The following is a 24832-nucleotide window of genomic DNA, read 5'->3' as shown; positions in this document are numbered from 1 at the left end:
CCCCCACCAGGGATCAAACTTGGTCCCCCTGTAGTGGAAGCACAGAGTCCTAACCACTGGACTGCCAGGGAATTCCCTGCATACAAACTTTGCCCGTATTCATCCAGAACTGCTTGATGAACAGCTTTGACATTTTTTTCAAAAGTCTTATAGGAAAAATAAAATGTATTCTTCTCCCAAAAATGAAGTCCTTCACTTATAGTCGAATATTTATTTCATCTCTTTGCAACTGGCAGGCATTAGAAGGCATCATCTGGCCTGCCTTACCACAGGCTCCAAGGGCCTCCGTGCTCTCTCCCTCCTCTCCTGCTGCCCTCTCCTCACCTCTGCTCTCAAGCCCCGTGCCTTCACTGTGCCCAAACTGTACCCTGAAAGCCTCCGCATTTCTCTTACCCTCCACTTCAAATTTTGGTGTGGTTGGTTTCTGCTCAACATTCAGACCTCAGCCCAAATGTCACCTCCTCATCAGGGTCTTCACTGACCACCCGACCAAAAGTAGCTTACTCCAGCCCCCAACACATCGCTCTGTTTTATGTTCCCATAGCACTCACTAACTTATAGTGTATTGATTATATACTACTTGTTTATTGCTTGTCTCTTCCCTTTAGAGGGTAAGCTTTATGAAAGCAGGAACCTTGTCTGTATTGTCATCTTCCATCCCTACAACAAAGCCTAGCCATTTAGTGAGTGTTTGTGGAATGAAAAGTTATACTTCTGTAATATTATTCAATGCTAAAAAGAAATGAGCTATCAAGCCATGGAAAACTATGGAGAAGAATGAAATGTATATTGCTAAGTCAAAGAAGCTAATCTGAAAAGGCTACATACTGTAGGATCCCTACTATATGACATTTTGGAAAAGGAAAAACTATGGAGACAGTAAAAAGATCTGTGGTTGTCAGGGATTAAGGGGGAGGGAGAGATGAGTAAGTGGAGCACAGTGAATTCTTAAGCAACTTTATATGATATTATAATCGTGGATACATGCCATAATACATTTGTTCAAATCCACAGAATGTGCAACACCAAGAGTGAACCCTAATATAAACTACTGACTCTGGGTGATAAGATGTGTCAATGTAGGTTCACTGATTATAACAAATGCACCACTCTGGTGGGGTATGTTAATAATGCGGAAAGCCATGCATGTGCGGGGACAGGGGGTATATGGGAAATCTGTTTACCTTCTGCTCAGTTTTGCTATGAACCTAAAACTGCTCTAAAAATAAAGTCTATTAAAAAAAAAAAGGAATATTGCCCAAGTTGTTGATGGTTTAACTAAGTGTAAGTGGAACGTTGAGAAAAATTATTTGACATTAGGATTGTCCTGGGAAAGTCAGAGCTCAGGAAAGCCTAAACCAAAACTTTAGGCAATGTTTCCCAAATTGGAGTTCCATATTCTGTTCTCAAATAAGTTAAACAGGTTTCTTTATTGAGGGACTCAGCACCCACACAGCTCCCATGTGTGTTGTGAATCTCTAGGGTGAATAGCATATGCAGCTATTTCCTAACATTTGATCCAGAACCCATTCTTCATGCCATGTTATCATTCACGAGCTTAAGTCCAGCTGAATGCCAGTGCCACTGGGCAGAGCCACTTTAAATAGTCAAAATATTTCTCCTCAGAACTAACCCAAAATAATTTAGTCATTTACCTAAATTATTAGATACATAATTTGGCTGATTCCATTCCATGAGAACAATGTTTTCTGTCTATTTTATTCACTATCATGTTCTCAGTGTCCAGAGCAGTGCCTGGCACACATTCGGTGTTCAATAAATATTTTTTGAAAGAATGAATGAATAAGCAAATGAATAAACATTTTTTATTATTTAAGTTTCAGGTGTACAGCATTATGATTCAACATCTGTACACACTACAAAGTGATCAATTTCACAAGTCTAGTTGCCATCCATCACCATACAGTTGACCCCCTTCACTTCTTTCACCCAGCCCCCCAATCCCCTTCCCCTCTGGTAACCACTCATCTGTTCTCTGTGTCTGTGAGTTTATTTTCTTTGTTCATTTGGTTTTTTTTATATTCCACATATGAGTGAAATCATATGGTATTTGTCTTTCTCTGTCTAGCTTATTTCACTTAGCATATATCTTCAAGTTCCATCTATGCTGTTACAAATTGCAGGATTTCATTCTTTTTTATGGCTGAGAGTATTCCATTGTGTGTGTGTATATATACAAACACACACATATATATGTGCATATATATCACATCTTCTTTATCCATTCATCCATTGATGGACACTTGGGACACTTAGATTGTTTCTATAGTTTGGCTATTATAAATAATGCTGCTCTGGCACTATTTACAATAGCCAAGACACAGAAATAACCTAAATGTCCATTGACAAATGAATGGATAAAGAAGATATGGTATATATATATATATATATATATATATATATATATATATATATATACAATGGAATATTACTCAGCCATAGAAAAGAATGAAATAATGCCATTTGCAGCAACATGGATGGACCTACAGATTATCATACTAAGTGAAGTAAGTCAGAAAGAGAAAGACAAACACTGTATGATATCACTTATATGTGGAATCTAAAATGCAACACAAATGAACATATCTACGAAACAGACACAGACTCACAGATATAAGGAACAGACTTGTGGTTGCCAAGGGGGAGGAGGAGTGGGAGAGGGAAGGATTGGGAGTTTGGGATTAGCAGGTGCAAACTATTGTGTATAGGATGGATAAACAAGGTCCTACTGTATAGCACAGGGAACGATATTCAATATCCTGTGATAAACCATAATGAAAAAGAATATGAAAAAGAACATATATCTGTGTGTGTGTGTGTGTGTGTGTGTGTATAAAATAACTGAATCACTTTGCTATACACCAGAAACACAACATTGTAAATCAACGGCACTTCAATAAAATTTTTTTTAAAAGCTGCAGTAGGGGCTTCCCTGGTGGCACAGTGGTTAAGAATCCTCCTGCCAATGCAGGGGACACGGGTTCAATCCCTGGTCCAGGAAGATCCCACATACCACGGAGCAACTAAGCCCGTGCGCCACAACTACTGAGCCTGAGTTCTAGAGCCCATGGGCCACAACTACTGAGCCTGCGTGCCACAGTTACTGAAGCCTGCGTGCCTAGAGCCCATGCTCCACAACAAGAGAAGCCACCACAATGAGAAGCCCACGCACCGCAACAAAGAGGGGCCCCCATCACCGCAACTAGAGAAAGCCCGCGCACAGTAATGAAGACGCAACGCAGCCAAAAATAAATTTTAAAAAAAAAAGCTGCAGTAATGAAAAAATAATGCTGCTGTGAACATAGGTGTGCATATATCTTTTCGAATTAGTGTCTGTGTTCTTTGGATACATACTCAGAAGTAGAAGAGCTGGTTCATATGGTGGTTCTATTTTTAATTTTTTGAGGAATCTCCATACTGTTTTCCACAGTGGCTGCACCAATTTACAGTCCTACCAATGGTGTACACGGGTTTCCTTTTTTCCACATTCTTGCCAGCATGTTATCTCCTGTCTTTCCCATAATGGCCCTTCTCACAAGTGTGAGGTGATACCTCATTGTGGTTTTGAGTTGTATTTTCTTAATAATTAGTGATGAATATCTTTTCATGTGTCTGTTGGCCAGCCATACGTCTTCTTTGGAAAAATATCTATTCAGATCCTCTGCCCATTTTTTAAATGGGTTGTCTGGCTTCTTATTGTTGAGTTGTATGAGTTCTTTATGCATTTTGGATATTAACCCCTTATGGGACATACAGTTAGCCAAGTATGGCCTTTATTATGTTGAGGTATCTTCCTTCTATACCCACTTTGTTGACAATTTTTCTTATAAATGGATGTTGAATTTTGTCAAATGCTTTTTCTGCATCTATTGAGAGGATCACATGATTTTTAGCCTTCCTTTTATCAATGGATTTATCATGTTGATTGATTTGTGGATGTGGTAACATCCTTGTATCCCTCAAATAAATCCACTTGATTGTGGTGTATGATCCTTTTAATGTGTTGTTGGATTTGTTTTGCTAATATTTTGTTGAGGATTTTTGCATCTATGTTCATCAGAGATATTGGCCTATAATTTTCTTTTTCTGTGGTGTCCTTGTCTAGTTTTGGTACCAGGGTAATGCTGGCTTTGTAAAGTATTGAACAAGCGATTTTTATTTGGTCCACAGTTCCTCGGTGAAGAGGGCAGAAATTTTGGTACCAGGTAATTATACCAAATTCTGATTCACATGGTTCATACTTCTGGGATATTTGTGGAATATTTATTCTTGCTGCTGGTTTTCCCAATGTACTTTTTCTGGATGGACAAGTTGAAGGCATTAAGAAAATCAAGCAGGAGTGAGGAGTTCTGAGCCCACTCTATTGGTGATAATAACAAGGAACATTTGCATTGCAATTTTCTTCCAAAAGTTATTACATTTGGCTCTCAAAACAAAATGCAGGTGTTATTACCTTCATTTTCAGGTAGATATGCAGGCTTAGAGAGACTCTTCTGATATCACTCAGGTGGTATTAGATTAGCCTTGATCTAGCCTTTATAAGACACTGGTCTTATCATGTCAAAGTCTATGTTTATTTCATGGCACCTAGCTGCCTCCCTAGCTGGTTGTGTATATGCCGGGAAGCCACTTCCCCTTTCTGGGCCTCGGTTCGTACATCTGGAAAATGCCCAGGTGATCTCTTAGGTTCCAACTTTAAGTTCTGTGACAATGAGCCTTTTTTTCTCCATCATCTCTTTGAAAAATTGCTATAGCTTTACAAAGACTAAAATAAGAAGATTTTATTTCTCTTTGAAAATCTGATTAGGGTACTAAAAATCAAATAAATTATGAAAAATATCCCTTTCTTTTAAAGTAATGTCTAGAAATAGAATACCTTGAAAAAGAATGAATTGGTTGTGTTAAACATAGTACCCTCCGAGGGGTCTTCATTATTTTAAAAAAATGCCGTGAGAGGATTTTACTCTAGCTTATTTCAAGACAAAAGATATGGAAGAAAATATAGCAACTTTTCTAGAAATCAAGTCATTTAGAACAGAAAAAAACAAATCTGAACTAGCTAAATAAATCTAAAGTAGCTAAATAAATAAATCTTTCCAAAAGGAAAAGGCCAAGCCTGGTCTTCAGGTTATTATTTACTTGGTAAATTCATTTTGTATGCAAAATATTTGTATTATCCGCGTATCCTTGTCTGTTTAAACAAGACGATTAAACTGCTGTTGGGCCACATAGCCAAAAGAGCAAGTGAGTTATATGTTTCTTCTCCTTAGGGCATTTTGTTTTGTCTCAAACTTTTATTTGCAGCCATATAGAAATAACCTACTTTTGGTTGTCACATGAAGAAACTTTACACAGAAAAATCTGTATTTGCACATCTGTTTTAGGGTTTTATTTTGCTAAAAAGAATTCACACAGGCCAAAAAAAAAAAAAACCATGCAAAATATTTTTGTGCACACTTCTAACACACTATATTCCACTTCTGAAATGTTAAAAATTTTTAAAAATATCCTAAAGCAAGAGTACTTGGGTTGAAAAGTTAACATTATAAAAGCTAGATTCCTAACACAAACACTGCAGACATAAGTCACTCAGTTGCAAAAAGTTAATGTTTATAAATGTTAAATAAATGTCAACAATGAGGAGACAAGAACTGTAGATCCAAAGTGTACTCCCCACCATGAACTATTAAAAATTGTGTTTGGTGTTGTAGGGACATCCACGATGTTAACTTGAAATAGACACAACCTTAACCCAAGACTACGCCAAACTTACAAACATCGAGGGAACCATATTCAGACTACCTCCTTTTCCTGCTACCTTTAAAATGTTTGTTGCTGTTGTTGATTTTGTGTTTTGGTAAATAAAAGAGTCCCTCAGAATCTGCACTAGCTCTGAAATGCAGAAAAACCGATGCAATAAATGATTATGATGAAGTTCTCCTTTGAGATTTTACTTTTCTTTTTCATGATCATACACGTTTTAATGGGCACACTTGTGTGTGTGTATATGTAAAATCTTTTAAACGATATTTTTGGAAACAACTCTAGGGAAATTTTTTCCCTTTCCTTGAGACCATTCCCTGATAATTTAAACGTTGTGGGGGGTTTTGTTTTTGTTTTTTAAGAGAAAACCTGCCTAGAGCCTTTCTGTACAGTCAGCAACCTCCTTGTTCCTGTGTATTTGAACTTTCCAAAAATAAAAGAATGCTTGTTTGCAACTCTTGAAAAATCTCCAGGCACTCCCTGCAGATTTTACTCTGCCTGGTGCTTTATATTGACTTTTTCCCTGCACCAGAAGTAAAGAAGGGTCCTGTGGTAGGAGCACGCTTATGTCCCTCCTGGTGCTCCCTGGGGGATGTTGGTGACTTCACCCTTGGAAAAAAAACCTCGGGCCTTTTGTTAGAGACACATCTAGCTGCTTCCTTCTCCCTCAGGTAGAAAGGCAGTCCCCTGGAAGCCTCAGTTCTCACAAGAAAAAGTATTCTAATGCATTCTCATAAAACATTTCAAACATGCAAAGAGAAAATCCAAAACAGGAGTGAGGAGAGAGTAGCAGTGATTTGGAAGAGAGCCTAAATATTGTGCTCAAGTGAGAAACATCCACTCAAACCACCTGCTTCAAGGCCATGTTCAATGAGCATAATAACAGCGCTTCCTAAAAGGGAAAGAGACTATACCACTTCCAACCTCAAAAACTAAGCTTCTCTCTTTATCACCAAACAGCTTTAAAATGCTTACTTAACTCAAACTATCACTAATACTTTAAGGAAGTTTGAAGACCCAAGTCTATTTCAATAAATGCTTAAATAATTGCTAGATCAACTCAGCTCATACTTTTTCAAAATATTGGCCAAAATGGCAAACGTGTATATATCATATATCATCTTTCCCTTCCAGCAGTCAACACAATTGTATATAATCAGTGTACTGCGTTTAAAGGAAGATACGAGAAGGATGGAGCAGCTCTGAAGTGGGAGGTCCTGCCAGCTCGTGCGTTCTTACTGAGGTTGGCAGAAAGGAAGGTCCCTCTTCCCCACCCAGAGTTTGGGCATGTTCTCAGCCTCTTCTGCCATCCTGTTTCAGACACTGTCTCTCTCTTCTTTTCCACAGGTCACTAAGCCTGTTGGGGGGAGGGGTGCTGAGGAAGACTTCAGCAGTGAGCAGTCATAGTATTGGGAATGAAACATGCACAAGACTAGACGTTCATGCTAATGAACCTCGTAAAGTCAAACAGAGGCCAAACACAGCCCAGAGTCGTTTTAAAATCTCCTCTCACAAACAGCAAAGCAAAACTGGAAAAACCCAATTCCACCTTCCCACCACAACTCAAAAAGAAGCTAAGCTTTCTGGGGACATTGGATGTTTCAGACTGAAAGAGGGTAGCTGAAGAGCCCTTCTTTCTTCAGCTGTCTGTAGTGCAAGCCCGACCCTTTCCTGAAGCCCTGTCGATTGCCCAGAGGCTCCCAGAAGACATCCCTCCGATGTCTGGGCTCCCTTGAGAATGTTCAAGCCTGTGCAAGGTCTGAAGTCTGATGCGCAGAGGTAGCTCCATGACGGGAGTAATGGAATAACACTTCCTTTTTTGGTGAGGAAAGCCCAATCGGTCTTAGCTAACAAGCACTCAGCTATGGCTCTAAAAATACCCTGCAGCGAGGGCTGTTTGGCACTTCATTTTGTTTGCTGGAGAAGCTCTAAAGAACTCCGCAGAATGCTTCAGATTCTCCATAACTGCTCTGAGCTCTGTCCCTGCTCTGGTGACCTCAGGGAAGTGTATCGCGTGGGGAAAGTTACTTTTTCTTTTTCACTTTTGAGTTCTTGGAATTCTGTCCTCAGTGTTTGGAGTACAATTCCAGTCTTGGATTAATTACTAGCTTGGTTCAGGAATCTTCATTTGGCTTCGAGTCTGAACTATGCAAATACACAATCTGTGTGCAGAAGAAAGGACTAAAATTATACTTCAAAAGGGCTCAGTCACTTCCTGTCTTCTCCCTTTTCCCCCCAAAAAGAAACATCAGCCTCCTTGAATCCTTCGTTGCCAGCAGACACCCTGGGCTCCCTACACGTTGATGGCGTGTGCATGCTTCTTGCACAAGGGTTTGTCCTTCTTGGAGTAGAACGGCTGCCCCTCCAGATTCACATGGCAGACCTGGGACAGAGAACAGATAGGCATGAGACAGCCCATGAGGCAGGGGGACACAAACAAAAGATCTCAGCCACCCCTTTAAGACAAAGTGCTGTCACAGGCAGACGGGAGAAAAGGCAACAGCCTGCCTCTCCCTACCACAAGTGCTTGACAGCTAAAGCAGTGTAGATGCGTTGAGCTATCTAAAAGTCAAGACTTCCCAAGAGGAACACGGAATAAACTCAAGTTAAATTAAATTAAATTAATGGAATACGGAACATATACACAATAAGGTGATCAACTGATGCTATCCAAAATTTATAAGGAACCAATACAAATTCATAAGTCAATATCCACAGAAGTGATTAACACCTAAAGAAATATAAAATGTCAGAAAAATGATCCTCACTAATAATTAAAGGAAAAATTAATTAAAACCTCCATGAGATATCACTAGACACCTGTTAATCTAGCAAAATAAATAAAACGAAAAGCCTCAATATCTTGTCACCTTTAGCCTTATATGACTGGAGCCAGAAAATGAAAAAAAAAAAGTAATCAGTCAAAAGTCAGCAATGCCAAAAGGGGATCAGGCCTACTTGTCACTGCTAGGGACACATGGATCAGCCCAGCCTTCTGCAGGGGATGTGGCAACACTGAAGAGAAGCCATGAAGATGTGCCTGCCCTGTACCCCAGTAACACCACTCTGGAGAATTTCATCTTGCAGCAACTATTGCACGGAACAGGAAAGCAACATATGCTCAACTACAAACTGAAAAACTACTAAGATTTCTCTCAATGGGGAGATGATTAAGTTAATTTTTATGGTGCATTTTTCCAATGACAGGCCACCACGAAAAAATTAATCAAATATGGCAAAGTATATGCAGGAAAACACTGACTGAAAAAAAAAAGAGGCAAAATTATATATCCCCATGATGACAACATATGAGTGCAGTTTGAAGATGCTGACAAAACAAAAAGAAGGGAGATCAGTAATATTTGTTGAGACTACTGCGGGTCAAGTACGATGCCAGACACTCTGTATACATGGTCTCATTTTTTTTTTTAATCTTATTTTATTTTTGACTGTGTTGGGTCTTCGTTGCTGCATGCGGGCTTTCTCTAGTTGCAGTGAGCAGGGGCTACTCTTCGTTGTGGTGCATGGGCTTCTCATTGCGGTGGCTTCCTTTTGTTGCAGAGCATGGGCTCTAGGTGCACGAGCTTCTGTAGTTGTAGCAGGCGGGCTCAGTAGTTGTGGCAAGCGGGCTCTATAGCACAGGCTCAGTAGTTGTGGCACACAGGTCCAGTCACCCCGCAGCATGTGGAACCTCCCTGGACCAGGGATCGAACCCATGTCCCTTGCATTGGCAGGTGGATCCTTAACCACTGCGCCGCCAGGGAGGTCCCTACATGGTCTCATTTAATTCCCACAAAAACTTTATGAGATAGGTATGACTGTTCCCCATTTCACAATTGAAAGCTGAGGCTCAAAGAGCCCAAGTGTCTTGCTCAAGTCACAGACCTAGTAAGTTGTAGAACCTGGGCATCCATATTCAGGTCTGCGAGACTCCAGTTCTAAGCTCATTCTCCCCACACCTCATAGCAGAGAGGGGCTATGTTTACTTGAAATTGTTCTGGGTTTACGGACTTGTATCGAGGTAGTTCACTAAGCTTGCTGGACTACCAGTATGAGGTCTGGTCCTGGGTGGGCAATCTGGCAATTGCCAGTCAGCTGGGAAGTCACATAGGCTGGGACAGGCCCTAGCCTCAGAGAGGGCACTGAAGATCCCTAATGGGGAGCAGAATTGGGGACCACATCTAGGACATTGACATGAGAGGAAGCGCAGGTGGAATTCCCAGGTACAGGTAGGCATGAGGATACAGAAATCACCCTTCCGAGATGAGCTTGGGCCACTGAGCATGTGTCCACTCCAAGAAAGCTGGAAAGAAAAGTGGCATCATGGTGGTCCCAACTGTGAGGCCCTGATGGCCCAGTTGAGGATGTTATACCTGAGATCACACAGGGCTGCTAATGGGCTCTGGAAGCCAATGACCTGAGAAAGTGTCTCAGAACATCCCAGGTAGATGCAGTGATATTGAATATAACCAGGCTCCTGTGGTGGCCTCAAGCTGTGGTGACAACTTGGAGACAAGTCTAAGATGGTGACACCCAAGATCCAACTGGTGAGGATGGGTTTTGGGAGAGATAGAAAGGCAGCTCTGGAATGAGTTGGCAAGGAGCTGCTGGTCGACAGCCGGGGCTCTGGCTAGGAGACCCTGCCTGCTCTGAGACAGTGCTGGTTGCTTGTGAAAACTCTGGATGAGTCAGGCTGGAGAGGGTGTTGGGAGACTGAAGACCAAGGAGTGAGGAAAGGCCAGAGCCTCAGAGGTGGCTCACTGATAAGATGAGACTGAGGGCAAGAACTGTCACAGAGAGGTCGTACTCAGTGCCTTGGGCCAGGAGCCTGCAGGTGGGATGCAAGGGGGCTCCATGGTGGAGGAGGCCTCCAACCTACCCATCACAGCGGCACAGCAGGGATGGTCCAACCCCCAGGCTCTGTGGTCAAGTGGCAGCAGAGCCTGGCTGGGAGGGAGTGGTGGCCATAGAGTGCTGACGACAGAGTGGAAGGCGATGAAATAGGCCAGCTGCAGAGGCCCCTCGACTGCCCACAGAAGTTACACCACAGCACGTCCCTTCCTGGTACCCACACCAACTAGATACCGACTAGACTTAAAGGAGAAGAAGGGCCAGTAAGACATCTTCCCCCAACTAAGATAGGACTCACATCCTTTCCATCAGAACTCAAGTGCCAAAGCCAGACAGGAGGTAAACCCTCACCCTGACCCACACTGTCCTTCTCAGCCTTCATTTTATATGCTTGGGACTTTAGAGATGTTGTTTTGTTCTGTTCATTAATTGCTCATATATGTCAGCTTTGTTTTCCTTTCAAGATTCTAAATTCCTTGAAGGTAGAGACTTGTTCTGGGAGACTTTTGTATTCCCAAAACTCAACTGAATTAGTCTGAAGTATGTGTTCCCCTGAGATCTAACTGATGGGGAAACAGCATGTCAGCTGGAAGAGCTAGTCCTGATCTTCCTTTCTTACTAGTTTTTTTTTTTTTAAGTTACAGGAAAATATATGCTCATTAAAAGTGATTTGGAAATACAAAGTGATGGAAAAAGGACCAAAGGGAAAAAAAACTGAAAGTTTTCCAATCAAAATATTGCTTTCCAAAAATCAAACCATATTCCACTTTGATATAGCTTCATGGGGCAGTGAGTGCTATTCAGGGCTAGTTTGGGGGAAGGCGTAATGATTCTTTGTGCTGATTCTCCAGAGGACGGGATCTGACTGGTTTCTTTGGGCAGACCCTCTGGGCAGTGCTGTGGGTCTTTCACACCTGACTGGAATGTATCTGTAATCTCAGCCTGAACAACCCCAGGCTTTACCGCTTCTTCTTGTCTCTCTCTGGGACTTGTGCCATCATGACTCAGCCAAACACAGCAAGCTTGAGGGAGCAGACACATGCTCACCTTTGCATGATTCCCTCTCCATGTGACACAGACCTCTCATCAGCCTGCCTTTGGAGAACAGGCCTCTACGCCTCTGTCTTCCCTGGATCTCCTCCAAGTCTCTTAGATCTTTCTAGAAGTTGGGTAACCAGATTTGCAGGCAGCATCTTAGGATCAGACAAGCCATGGCTTGAAGGTAAGGGTCAGAAAGCCCTGTACGGTGCCTCGCTGAGCTGTGGCTCTTCAGGGGACAACCCCAAAGCCAGTATATTTATATTGTTGTCCCTTTTTAGAGGGGAGGTCCTGATATAGTTTAAGGACCCTAAAAGGCAATTAGAGAATCTGTTCAAAGGGCTGGAAAAAGTGTTATGGATTGAACTGTGCTGCCCTAAATTCACATGTTAAAGTCCCAACCCCGAGTACCTCCAGCCTATCCAGCACAGGGACATAGCAGTGACCTTATTTGGAAATAGGGTCTTTGCAGACTTAATTAAGACTGAGGTTAAGATGACGTCATATGGAGTACGGTGGGCCCTTAATCCAATACGACTAGTGTCCTTATAAGAAGGGAAGAGGCACAGAGGAGAGTGTCATGTGAAGACACAGACACACAGAGGGAAGGCAGCCTTGTGCCAATGGAGGCAGAGATTGCAGTTATGCAGCTACAATTCAAGAAACACCAAGCATGGCTGGCAACCACCAGAAGCTAGGAGAGAGAACAGGTCCCTGCTGACATCTTGAATTTGGACTTCTAGCCCCCAGAACTGTGAGAGAGTAAGCTTCTGTTGTTTAAGCTATTCAGTTGTGGTACTTTGCCATGGCAGCCCTAGCAAACTAATATATGGAGTGAATACAATGCACCCCACAGATGGGAGGGGATATAGAAATGAAGTATAAAAGCTGAAGTGAATTGCAGTAAACTTTATACCTATGGTTGTCCTATGTCATAAGTCTATAATAATTGTTCAAGTTTAAACTATGTAGACCTTTCATACATTCCCAAAATTTACCTTGAGCAGCTCTGGTTAAAAAAAAAAAAAAGCAGTAGTAGTACATTGATTTTCCCAAATAAAGTTTAGTCAGTTATAGACTCACATTACGGGGCTTTATCAGGGACGACTGTTTTCGAACTCTAATGCAGACTCTAAATGTCGGCAGGCCCATTGCCCTGTCCCTTCCCCAACCCAAAGCCCTTGGAAGGAAAACGTCAATCTCACGGTAAAAATGACCTGGCTGTTCAGCAGAAATAAACTGCACATGGTTAATACTTAATCTAGGGCTTATCTCCTGGCAACTATATATCGAGAACAGGACCATTTAGGAAAATGAAATGATACTCAGTCCTGATTTCTAAAGGTTCAGTCAAAAGAAAACTTATCTCAGCTTTTCATAGGATTAGTCAATAAGCTCCAATCTGGTGTTCATGGTGAAAATTTAGGGGAAAACCGTTGAATCACGTCATCATATCTTAAACGACCTATAACCATGGGAAGCCACCTGCCCCTATTAAATCCCAACATCATTCACTCCTCCCACCTATTGAGAGCGTCGCTGTTGAGGAAAGCTGCTAGTTTGCCAGATCCTAAGACACTCTTCAGTCCTTAATGAAGTGGAGAGTAACAAAGCCATATTGCTTAATAAATCATTATTAGTAATAAAACTTTGCCCAGCTGTGACATACCAAGGCATCATGGTATTTGCTGGCTTTTAAAAATGACAGAACATTAGAATGCCAGAGTTGAAAGGGATGTAAAGGGTTGGTCATCTGGCCCCACTTGGTCCCTCCTGCCTCTTCTCAGAAAGTCAGAACCCCAAGCAAAAAACATACTGCGCAAATGAAGCAGGTGTCGTGCCAAGTATGCCCCAGGGCTTCGATAAACTTGTCACCGGCCTCCACGGGGAAATCGCAGCCGTGACACTTGGTGCTGAACAGATTGATGTAGTCTGAAATGAAAGGCAGAGAGTAAGGACCAGGCCTCCAGGCAGGCTGGGAGGAGTGTCACAGCCACATCAACCCAATGTCAGAACAACCCCCCAAATCACTGGGCTGGGGGCAGTGGATGAAACCTAATTGGTTACTTGTCATCTTGCAGACAAAATATTCAGTGACATGATTGGTTTTTTCCTTTTCCAATAATTTGCACTGGTGTGGTGCAGATTCAGGCTTAGTCACCACCCTGTGCTGGTTTGATCTGCAAACACTTTCTGGAACTGTCATTAACTTTCTGCAGGGTGATTTTCTCCTCTGCTCTGTCAGGTCTTACGGTCCAAACAGACCAATCCCAAAAAAGAAAAAAAAAATCCTATTTCCCAGCAGCTCTGCTTATTTTGGACGAGTGAAAGCCTTTAACATTTTTTAGAGTTGTAGCATGTTCTTTGCTTGATCATTCTTCTGTCATTGGGCATCTGTGTTGATAATAAATTTTCACTACTAGAAGCAATACCTGAGCTACTTTGTTGGGACATGTTCCCCTCCCCCAGCCAAAGAGATAATAATACCAAATATTATTTACATAACGCTTTACAGTTTACCAAGCATCCTCACATAGATTGTATTATTTGCTAGTATCTCAATGTCAAGGTCTACGTATTAGGTTTTTTTTGTGTGTGTGGTACGCGGGCCTCTCACTGTTGTGGCCTCTCCCGTTGCGGAGCACAGGCTCCGAATGCGCAGGCTCAGCGGCCATGGCTCACGGGCCTAGCTGCTCCACGCATGTGAGATCTTCGCGGACCAGGGCACAAACCTGTGTCCCCTGCATCGGCAGGCAGACTCTCAACCACTGTGCCACCAGGGAAGCCCTATGTATTAGTTTTCTTTGTACTCCCAGCACAGTGCCTGGCACACAAGTCAGTACCCAACACATATGTCAAATGAATGAGTGAATGGATGAATCACTGAATCAATAAATTAATGAATAAACTTAATCTTGGCGAAATTGTTTTTGTTCTGTTTTGCGGATGAGGCTGGAAGAGGTGAAGGGCCTAGCCAGAGCCACACAGGTGAGACAGCGGGCCAGGCCTGTGCTTCTCAGCCCCAGTTGTCCGGGCATGGTAGTGGGCAGCACTCCCATTGCACTCACTGTAGAACTCTCCTAGATTCTTCTAGAAGAACCTTGATGCCTTTTACAAAGCCTTCATTCCCCTAGAAGTGTACTTGTCTCTCCACAGCTCTGCCACAGTTGGCTTTTTCTTACAGAGGTTTTCTGCTCAGATCTCCTTGTGGACAGTATGCCTAGTCACTGTCTCAGACCACCTGCTGAGAGTCAACGTGAAGTGGGGGCTATGAACTTAGGTTCTGAAGAAAGAAAGACCTGGGCTCAAATCCCATCTCTATCCAGGAATTGTTCAAATCTGGGGCAAGTCACCTAACTTCTCAGTGACTCAACTTTCTCATCTATATAATGGGAATAACTATACTACCTAACTCATGGGGCTGTTATTCAGTTATCTATTTGCCATGGAGCTTTTTAGATAGGTTAAATACCTCTTGCATACTTTTCCAATGTATGGTTTCCCCTTTGGGATTTAATTATAGTTTGTCACGCAAATGCTCTTATATACATCACAGTCCATCAATCTTGTTTCTGACAAAATACTTCATTTCTTCAGTGGGAAAAAATCTGTTGCCTCACCAGAGCTAGGAAAACATCATTCTGCTTCCTTTAGAGAATTATGGCAGGTTTATGGTTCACTCTGTGCTCTGTAGGAACTTACTAGTGTGGGGTGAGAAGCAGGGCTATAGGCTAACCCATGTCCACTCAAGGGCAAGCCCTGCACCCCACTTCTGAATTCTCTCTCATTCTGCCCAGTTGGTCTCCAGATGCCCTGGATTCTCTCCTCCATCTTCATGCCACTGTATGAACTGGATCCTGGGCTTGGAAAACCCTTCTCACTTTGTCTACCTGAATCTCTGCAATCCTTTGGGCTGCCTTCCTTCTGGGAAGACCTCATCCCCATCCCACCCAAGAGAGATGAGACAGCATTCCTGAGGGCTTCTCCTGGGCTTCTCTGCCTCCCCATTCATTCATTCATTCATTCATCTATCTATTCATTATCTCTTAACTGTCCATTTATGTGCCAGCATATCAGGCATTGATAGGTCTGCTTGAGGTTTTTCAGGGCAGAGTCCTCCGCTCTATGCTTAGCGCCCTTCACAGGAACTGGCACACATTTGATGGGTAAATGATGAGTGAACAAACAAAGATATGTTTCAGAAAATCTTGTTAAATAGTGATTCCTTCTCCTGTTGTGCAGCCTACATTTTTTCACAGATTAAGCTCTTTCAATGGCTCAAATTTATTTCTGGAATGTCTAGTCCTGCCTACTGATTAATTTTTTTGCTTTAAACTTGATTTTGTACTATCTGTAAAATTGTCACTTTGTTTTATAATTTGGTATCACAGGTGTGATCCTAGTACATTTTTTAAAATTAATTAATTTATTTATTGGCCGCACCCCACGGCCTGTGGGATCTTAGTTCCCCAACGAGGGATTGAAGCCAAGACCCCTGCATTGGAAGCGCAGAGTCTTAACCACTGGACTGCCAGGGAAATCCCCTAATACATTTTTTTAAAAAGCTGGTATTTTCCTCATTTATTCTACAAAAGGGGAATGTAATTGGTATTAAATAAAGTTTGTGCATGGGCCTTTCCCACCAGGAAAATAATCTAGTTTCTCATTTATGTATTCCTTCCTTTATTTCTCCTATTAGGTCTTTATAATTTTCTTTGGGACTGGAGGGAGAGGGGCAAAGGGGAGTTGTTTAATTGGTATAGAGCTTCATATTTGCAAGATGAAAAAATTCTGGAGATCTGTTTCAGATCAATCAACAGTATGAATATACTTAACACTACTCTACTGTACACTTAAAAATGGTTAGGATGGATACATGTATATGTATGACTGAGTCCCTTTGCTATGCACCAGAAACTATCACAACATTGTTAATCGGCGATACTCCAATATAAAATAAAAAGTGGGGCTTCCCTGGTGGTGCAGTGGTTGAGAGTCCGCCTGCTGATGCAGGGGATACGGGTTCGTGCCCCGGTCTGGGAAGATCCCACATGCCGCGGAGCGGCTGGGCCCGTGAGCCATGGACGCTGAGCCTGCACGTCCGGAGCCTGTTGCTCCACAGCAGGAGAGGCCCGCGTACCGCAAAAATAAATAAATTAATTAATTTAAAAAAAAAAGTGAAAAGCCACAAAAAACACAAAAAACGGTTAGGATGGTAAATTTTATATGTGTATTTTTTCCCCCACAATAATTAAAAAAAAAAAGACAAGGTCAGAACCAAACACAGTGTCCCATGGTACAGGGACGGGGCTGACTCTGATATTTTATCTCTAGGGCAGGTTAACCAACAGGCTTGACTTTACCTCACTATTGGATCATCTAGCTCTCCTTTCTTTACTTTGTTTATAAGAATATCACCCTTTATCACATTCAACAAGCATATTAAATTTCTAATGCTCTTTCTAAAATAAAAATTAAATTGTGTTATTTCTTTACTTAAAACATCACAGTGACTCCCATTGCTTAAGGAAGTGGTTTCAAACTGTGCTTCTTGGAGAGCTGTGGGTCTCCCAGAGCCATTACAGAGCTGTGCACCCATTACCTCAGTTAATCCTCACAACAGCCTCTGAGAGTTAAGTGAAGAAGGAGAGACTCAGAAAGGGCAAGCATCCTGTCCATGGTCACACAGCCTGGAAGTGGCCCCTGCGAGCCTTCAGTCAGGGTCTCTCAGTGTGCCTAAGGCTGAGGCTAAACCTGCTTCCTTGCTGTCTTTTCCTAACAGTAGACCATCCCTTTCCTGGGTCTTCTTAATCAAAACATCATCTTTGAAAATCTTTTTGGGGCAGTGTGCTAGGGAGAGGAGCACCGATAATAGTGCTAATCTATCATCCTTTCACAAGCCTCACGCATAAATTGTGGCTTATCACACATTATAAAAGTTATAATGCTTTTAGTCGACTAACAATAACAATTTGTATTGGTACCACGGCACTTTTATTAATTACCAATCATCACCATTTCCTCCTAAGAAGGGAAAAGACAGGTGTTATCTTCTCCCTTTAACCGATATGAACTCTGAGGCCAGAATGACTGAGTGACTTATTTAAAGTCATTCAGTGAGCCTCAGAGCTGGAAAGAGAATTCCAGTACCTCAGAACCCAAGAAGTTTCTTTTGCAATTTATTGTCAGGGGAAAAAAAGTTTTATTTTGTTTTCCTTTTCCCCTTGAAGAACTGGAATGTTTTCTCCTTTCTGGTTTTTAAAGTCAACTAACTTACTGTGTTTCTCTTTTTGCTCTCACATTTGCTACCCAGTCAGTGCAGCTCTGCTATTCTTCATAATCAGCACGTTTCCTTTTCCCTCTTCTACTTGATGCTGCTTTGCTAGTTCTATTGTCTTAATTTTCATGTTTTTGTTACCTTTGTTAGAACCTGCCTCAAATCCTTATCTGAAAGAGGCAGGCTATGAATAAATGAGCGTGTGAATGTGTGAGAGACTGAATGGCTAGTTAGCCAGGATGCCCAACTCTAACAGATGGCTTTGTCTTCATAATTTACCATAATTGACTCCAAGTTATAAGATAACATATAGCGTATGGGGAGAACAGAGAAACTCCGAGAGTTGGGAGGGAGTTGGCTGGACTCTGAAGGAACATCAGAGTCTGGTAAACATCACAGGAGCTGGGAGGGGACCTGCATGTACTTGACGAGTTCCGAAGTTTCTTTGGTTTAATCCTCACCACAACTCTGGGAGGCAGGTGTTGATCTCCCCCTCTTACAGATGGGGAGAGTGAGGCTCAGAGAAGTTTAGTAACTCAATCAGAGTTACAAAGCCAGCCTGAAACGAAGCCTGGAACAGAACCTAGGACAAAGGCCAGAGCCAAAGCCTTTTCAGACAAGACCTTGTGGTCTTCAAATCAAAATCATCTGAAAGGTTTCCCAAGCGGTCACAAGATGCCGACTTGTGGTCTACATATTTGGTGCAGGGAAAACAGCACAGATTGAATGTGTGTGAAAGGGAACTCCTACCCCTTTCTCCCAGACTGTGGGGCCTCCCCACAGCACAGAGGTCCTACCTTTCTCACAGTAGGGCTCCCCATCTTCCATGTGGAAGAGGCTGTTCCCGAAGGGCTTCTTGCAGGCTGCACAGACAAAGCAGGTGGTGTGCCACGTCTGTCTCAATGCATGCATCACTTCCTGGGGAAAAGAGCCTCAGCTCAGGACAGAAAGGTCCAGGAGGAAGAAGAAGGCAGGCTTAACTTCCACACCAGCCCCGGTCACTGCCGGAGCATCCCATCAGGGAGCAGGGCAGGAGAGGTCAGGAAGCGGGCCTTGGACACACCGAGGAAGGCTAGGGGCGGCAGAGGAAAGGCTCCTACTCGTGCAGCACTTGCTGGGTGCCAGGTTCCGTGTGTGCTTCCATAAGCTGTGATGCTTCACCCTCCCACCCAACCTGGGAGGGAAGTACTACGTGTTACCACCATTTTACCAAAGGGGCATCGAGGGTCAAAGCCACATGCAGGTGCACGGTGGGGTCAGGCTATGAAGCAGTAACTTGCTTTGCAGAAGCTCTGCCACCACTTCAAGCTGTGTGGCCAGGGATGTGGCCCACGGATCTCTTGCTTCAAGTTCATTTACTCCCTAGTTCATTGGTGGTAAACCAACTCCCTTCTAGGATAGAAATGGAGTTGTTCTTGCTCTGTTAGCACAGCAACTTCTTGGCTTCCAAATAGGACCCCACAACCTTGCGGAGGAGGAGAGATTGGTTGGAAAAGAGACGAGGGTCAGAGGAGAGGAATGCGGCCCACTTACCCCCATGATTTTGGTGTTGCACTTGGCACAGACCGGGGCAAAGAACTGCTCGTAACACCGCTCACAGTAAACGTTGTTCTGCTCCTCCACAAAGCACACGTCTGCCAGGGAGGTCTTGCAGTAGGCACAGTTGAACTCTTCTGGGTGCCAGGAGCGGCCCATGGCTACCAGAAAGGGGCCCCTGGGGAAGCAGAGAATAGTACCTCCTCTAAAGCAGCCCCCAAAGCTTAAGACCAGATATTTCAAAACGCTCAACAATATTCACACTTTGACCCTATGACGCTATAACTTCTGTGACTGCTCTAATGAAATAACAGGAAATTCAGATAAAGCTCCATGCAAAAAGATGTCGTTTCATCACTTGCAACAAACAGAGATGGGGAAGCAATTCGAACATCCACTAGCAGGGGACTGGGTAAGTATATTATGGAATATCCATTAGGTTGACTACTGATAATTGTAGTAAGAAGAGCAATGATGACAGTGCTAATGGCTAGAGCATTTATTAAGTGCTTACTCTGTGCCAGGTACCATTCAAGAAGAAATCTGCATTATTTAACGTGTTTAATTCTCACAACAATCCTATGAAGCAGGTACTATTAGGATACCCATTTTCAGATAAGGAAAGTGAGGTACAGGGATGTTAAGTAAGTTGTTCAAGGCTATAGGGCTAGTATGGTAGACCCAGGACACTAATCTGGCTCCAGATTAGTAGTCAGACAGTGGGACTGAAGAAACGCTTTATGTTTTAATTTTTACTTTTCTGAATTTTCTAATTCTTCTCTAATGAGTATATTTTTTCTAATGATACTTTATTTTTAAATAAAAGTGTATTTTTCATATACACAAGCTCACCCCCCACACACATATGCACACACTATAAACATACTATTCTCAAACAAGTACCACCCATGATCCTTGGCCTCTAAGCATGAAATGACTGTTTTCCTTTTAGTGTGGCAGATGCCCACCAAAGCCCTGAGCAGCACGGGCTTGTCTGTGGACAGACCCAGGAGCACCTCGAAAGGACGGAAAGCTGGGTCAAAACTAGCACTGTCAGCCAGCTTGCAAGAGGCCCAGTACATCTACCATCCAGACCTGCAATTCCCAGAACCCAGCCTTAGCCCAAGGGGGCGGTGCTGGCACAGGCACCATGCTGGGAGCTTCACCCACTCACCTCGTGGAATCCTCTCAACTCCCCAGGGAGGTGGGTATCACACAGGTATGGAAGCTAAAGCTCACAGAGGGTCAGACCAGATGGCAAGCCAGAGGGACCTGAGGCTGTCCTGCATGCGGTCTTCACCCTACATCTGCCTCCCCGTCCCCCTCTCGTCCCAGCACCCCAGCACAGGGGCACAGCTGGCCCTTACCGGATGATGCTGTTGCAGTGGCCACAGAGCGGAGTCCTGCTGCTGGCTGGGAAGCGCTCTGCCCTCTGGACGGTACCCCTGGCAAGGGGGGACACCTGCGGAGCTGGTGGTGGGCTGTACACAGGGGCCCCTCGGGGCAGGCCTTGCTTGCTGACAGTGGTGGTGCTCTTGCCAGGGGCAAACTTCTGAGAGAAGCTGTCGTCTGTCACCCATGGGGGACGGCTGGCAGACTCCGCAGGGCCCCCGCTGTAGGGTGCAGGATTATAGCTTGGGGCTGGCGAGGGGGTATAGGCTGGTGCTGGGGAGGGGGAGTAGGCGGGGGCAGGGGAAGGGGTGTAGGCGGGGGCAGGGGAGGCGGTGTAGGGGGTTGGACTGTAATTGGCCCCTGGGGATGGGCTGTAGGTAGATGCAGGCACTGCAAGCCAAAAATACCCAAAGAAAAATGTGTCAGGAATTCATTTCTCCCAGCTTCCCCCACCCCCAGCCAGAGAACTGGAAAAGACAACTTTAATATTAGAGCAGCACAATGCCAGTTTTTACAGGAGACGCTTCCCTGAACTTCTTGATGGCCTCGATTTGAAGCTGCAGCAGGGAGCCAAGGGAGATAAACAGCCGTCGGAGCAGAGCCCTCGGGAGCTTGGACAGGGCTGGGAAGGGACAGGGCTATAAATATCTGCAGCTGTGCGGGGTGCGGCTCTGCCAGGCCTTGGCTGCCAGAGGCCTGCAGGAGACAGGGACGGGGGCAGGGGTGGCTGGGCCAGGCTCATATCTGGATCCCCTGGGCCAGGAAGAGGGTGGGAGTGGGTCAGCTTGGCCTTGACTGGAAGATGCCTTTGTTTGCACTCTGACCAGTGATTTGACATCTGAAATGCCTCAGTCACAAGTGTTTGCGGAACCTGGACCTAGTCCAGCCTTTGGGACAAAGCAGGTGATGGGACAGTTAGGTTTTCAGGTTCAGGTTTCAGGTTTAGCTACAATCGTTTTCTTGAAACACAGCTTGGCTTGATTTGTACTGGGGGGAAATTCCATTTTGTTTTGATTTGGGTGGTGGGTCTTGAAGGCAGCATTCAGAGGGAAGCTGGGCAGAGATGCTGGGGTGACAGAGCCTAGGTGTAGCTGCTCCCTCAGCCTGTGGCTGCCTCTGGGGGACACATGCTCCCCCTCATCACTTTGGTGGAAACTGAGAGTATGTCTGAGTAACTGCGTGGAGGTTACCAAGGAAGCCAGAGTGCAGGATGAGAATGCACTGCCCCGCTTCTAGAACTCCCTCCTCCAGCCCACTGAGAGCTGAAAACTCTTTTAGGGTGGCAACACAAAGGAGCATAGCAGCTGCTCACCCAAAGCCTTCCGAGGCCTGGGCCCTCAAAACCCAGGTTTCTAAGTTTTGCTGCCTCCCATTGCAAAGCCAGCCGGGGCAGACCCAGCTGTGTCCGGCACACATGGTCTCACCAGCTTCCCCTCCTAGGGAGGGAGGTTCCAGAAGCCTCACCTCAGCTTACAGCCTGTTCCTCTGGAAAGAGGCCTCATTCCCCCTACCCCAGGAAGTGTGTCGGGGCAGCCTCCCTTCCCATTCCTGAGTCTGGCCTGGTGAATGGACTGTGCTGATAGATGCTGAGGCAGCCCCCATCAGGCTCCAGCTTGGAAAGGAAGGACATTCTCAGGGCTAAAGTTCCCGGCCTGGCCTTTGGTCTCTCCCCACCTGGTTCCCCTAGATTACCTTAGGTGGTCTGTGGCCTGCTGCTCCAACCCCATACCTTCTACTCCCATATGATTGGCCCTTCAGAGGTGGGTGACATGAAAACCCCCGTGCTGGGAATGGATAGGGACCAGGCCTGTGTTATTGAAAGCAGAAGGGGTAAAACCCTCCCCAGCCCTGCCCTAGAGCCATCCTGGGAGTGACGCTGGCTTCCAAAGGTAAAACTTTCTCCATAAGGAAATCTACTTCCCACTTACTAAGAGGGTAGGCTAGGCACATAACAGGTTATCTGGGTTAATCTCTTTTACAGTTGAGGTCACTAAGGCTCAGACAGAGCTAGTAAGTGGCAGAGTGAATTTCCAAAACCATTCTTTCTATCACCCCAAGCTGCCTCTGTAAAAAACATGAGTCCAAGTTCCAGAAGACTTGCGTGTACCACGTTATGGAGGAGTACCTATCAGCCTGGAGGAGGCTGCAGGGTCTGGCATGTAGCACAGCCATCAAGAGCCCTGGGTTCAGGTCCCAGCTCTACAACAACCTGGCTGTGTGTCCTTGGGCAAGTTCCTTAACATCTCTAGGCCCAAATTTCCTCGTCTAAAAATGGCTATAATAATTCTTAGTACCTCACAGGGTTGTTATAAGGATGATGGGAGATAAGAACTATAAAGGCTTAGCCTTGTACCTGGCACTGTGTATGTGTCATTAAATGTTAGTGAAGATGGTGAGGAGAGTGACTCCTGGGTCTCGTGGTCCAGATGAACTGTCAGCTCATCTCACAGCTTGATGGTCACCTGAGGGATCCCAGCCCAGGGAGACTGTGGGATGTAGGCGGTGGGAGATGTGGCACCCCTGAAGTCAGTAACCTGGGACTGAGTCTAATCATCAGTGGTGGTAGGTATGACATCCCTGCCTGCCTCACAGGGTGAGGACCTACTGGAGTGGCATGTTGCATGCACTAGTAAACCTGTGAAGCCCATATTTGAGGTGTTGTTACCCTCCCTAACAAGCTTGCATAGCTCCCAAGTGCCTGGAACAGAGGGTCTCAAAATGCTAGAGCAGCTTCAGCCCTCTGAATAATGGGGTTCTGTGCAAGATCTTATTTCCTTTTTTTGTTTTTGTAAAGTTGGGGGGGGGGAATCTCTGCTAAAAGGGATTAAGAATGAAAGCCCTAATCCTGTGTTATCCAATACATAGCCCTATGTGGCCATTAAGCACTTGAAATGCAGCTAGTCCAAACTGAAACATGCTATAAATATAAAACACACACCAGGGCTTCCCTGGTGGCACAGTGGTTGAGAGTCTGCCTGCCGATGCAGGGGACACGGGTTCGTGCCCCGGTCTGGGAAGATCCCACATGCCGCTGAGCGGCTGGGCCCGTGAGCCATGGCCGCTGAGCCTGCGTGTCTGGAGCCTGTGCTCCGCAACGGGAGAGGCCACAACAGTGAGAGGCCCGTGTACCGCAAAAAAAAAAAGTAATAATAAAATAAAATAAAATAAAATACACACCAATTCTTAAAGACTTAGTACGAGAAAAGAAAGTAAAATATCTCACTAATAATCTTATATTGATCATTCATTGAAATGATATTTTGAATATACTGAGTTAAATAAAATATATTAAAATTAATTTCACCTGCTTCCTTTTACTTTTTAAAAAGTGTGGCTACTAGAAAATGTATTGTTATTAGACAGTGCTGTCCTAATCAGAACAACGGTTACCAAATACTGACTGCTTCCACATGCCAGGGCCTTTATGTGCACTATTTCATGTAGTACTCGCTGCAATCCAATGAGGCAAATAATATTTTCAAGTCCATTTTACAGAAGAGGAGTTGAGGCTTGGAGAATTTAAGAAATGCCGAGCTGAAACTGGCACTCAGGCAGCAGGTCTCAACTCCAGATTCCCTGCTTAACCATTCCCTAGGCAGCAAAACAAGCTTTAGCACACCCCTTCCAAATCGGGCCCTTGCCCACTTCCAGCTTCCCTCCAGCAACACTAACCCTATTCCCTTTGCCTGGCAGCCATTCTCCTCCCTCCTCGGAAGGCCTTCCAGACTCCATGATCCACCCCCCTTTTCTAAATCCCCACCACACGAAGGTCTCAGCAGGTCAGAGGCACCCGGCATCTGGGCCCGGGTGGGCTGCTTCCTTGCCCAAGACTACACCCTCCCAGAGCGAGGGCCCTTCCCTTCTTCGAGGCGCAGGCCGGGCAGCTTCCCTCAGCCATCAGGTCCCCGGTGAGGAGCAGCTGCTTCCCAGTTCCCTTCCCTCTGCACCCTTCAG

The 24832-nt window shown here is 44.5% G+C and overlaps 1 protein-coding gene across 3 annotated transcripts in view; it reads right to left on the bottom strand.

Annotated features, from left to right (window-relative positions):
• Positions 1-5184: 5184 nt before the first annotated feature.
• Positions 5185-24832, bottom strand: part of LDB3 (LIM domain binding 3) — a 60284-nt gene continuing 40636 nt past the window's right edge. For all 3 annotated transcript variants that reach the window (XM_082611550.1, XM_082611554.1, XM_082611551.1), the window contains 5 exons: positions 20854-21268; positions 19484-19664; positions 18748-18868; positions 13490-13605; positions 5185-8167 (listed from right to left, as the gene is read on the bottom strand). In XM_082611550.1, coding sequence (XP_082467676.1) covers positions 8078-8167; positions 13490-13605; positions 18748-18868; positions 19484-19664; positions 20854-21268 — 923 coding nt within the window. In that variant the 3' untranslated portion in view covers positions 5185-8077. The remainder of the gene's footprint in view (positions 8168-13489; positions 13606-18747; positions 18869-19483; positions 19665-20853; positions 21269-24832) is intronic.

Source organism: Mesoplodon mirus (assembly GCF_964341445.2).
Source record: "Mesoplodon mirus genome assembly, chromosome: 2".
In the NCBI taxonomy this organism is placed as follows: Eukaryota; Metazoa; Chordata; class Mammalia; order Artiodactyla; family Ziphiidae; genus Mesoplodon; species Mesoplodon mirus.
The sequence above is the reverse complement of the archived record's forward strand: the minus strand, read 5'-3'. Positions and strand labels throughout refer to the sequence as shown.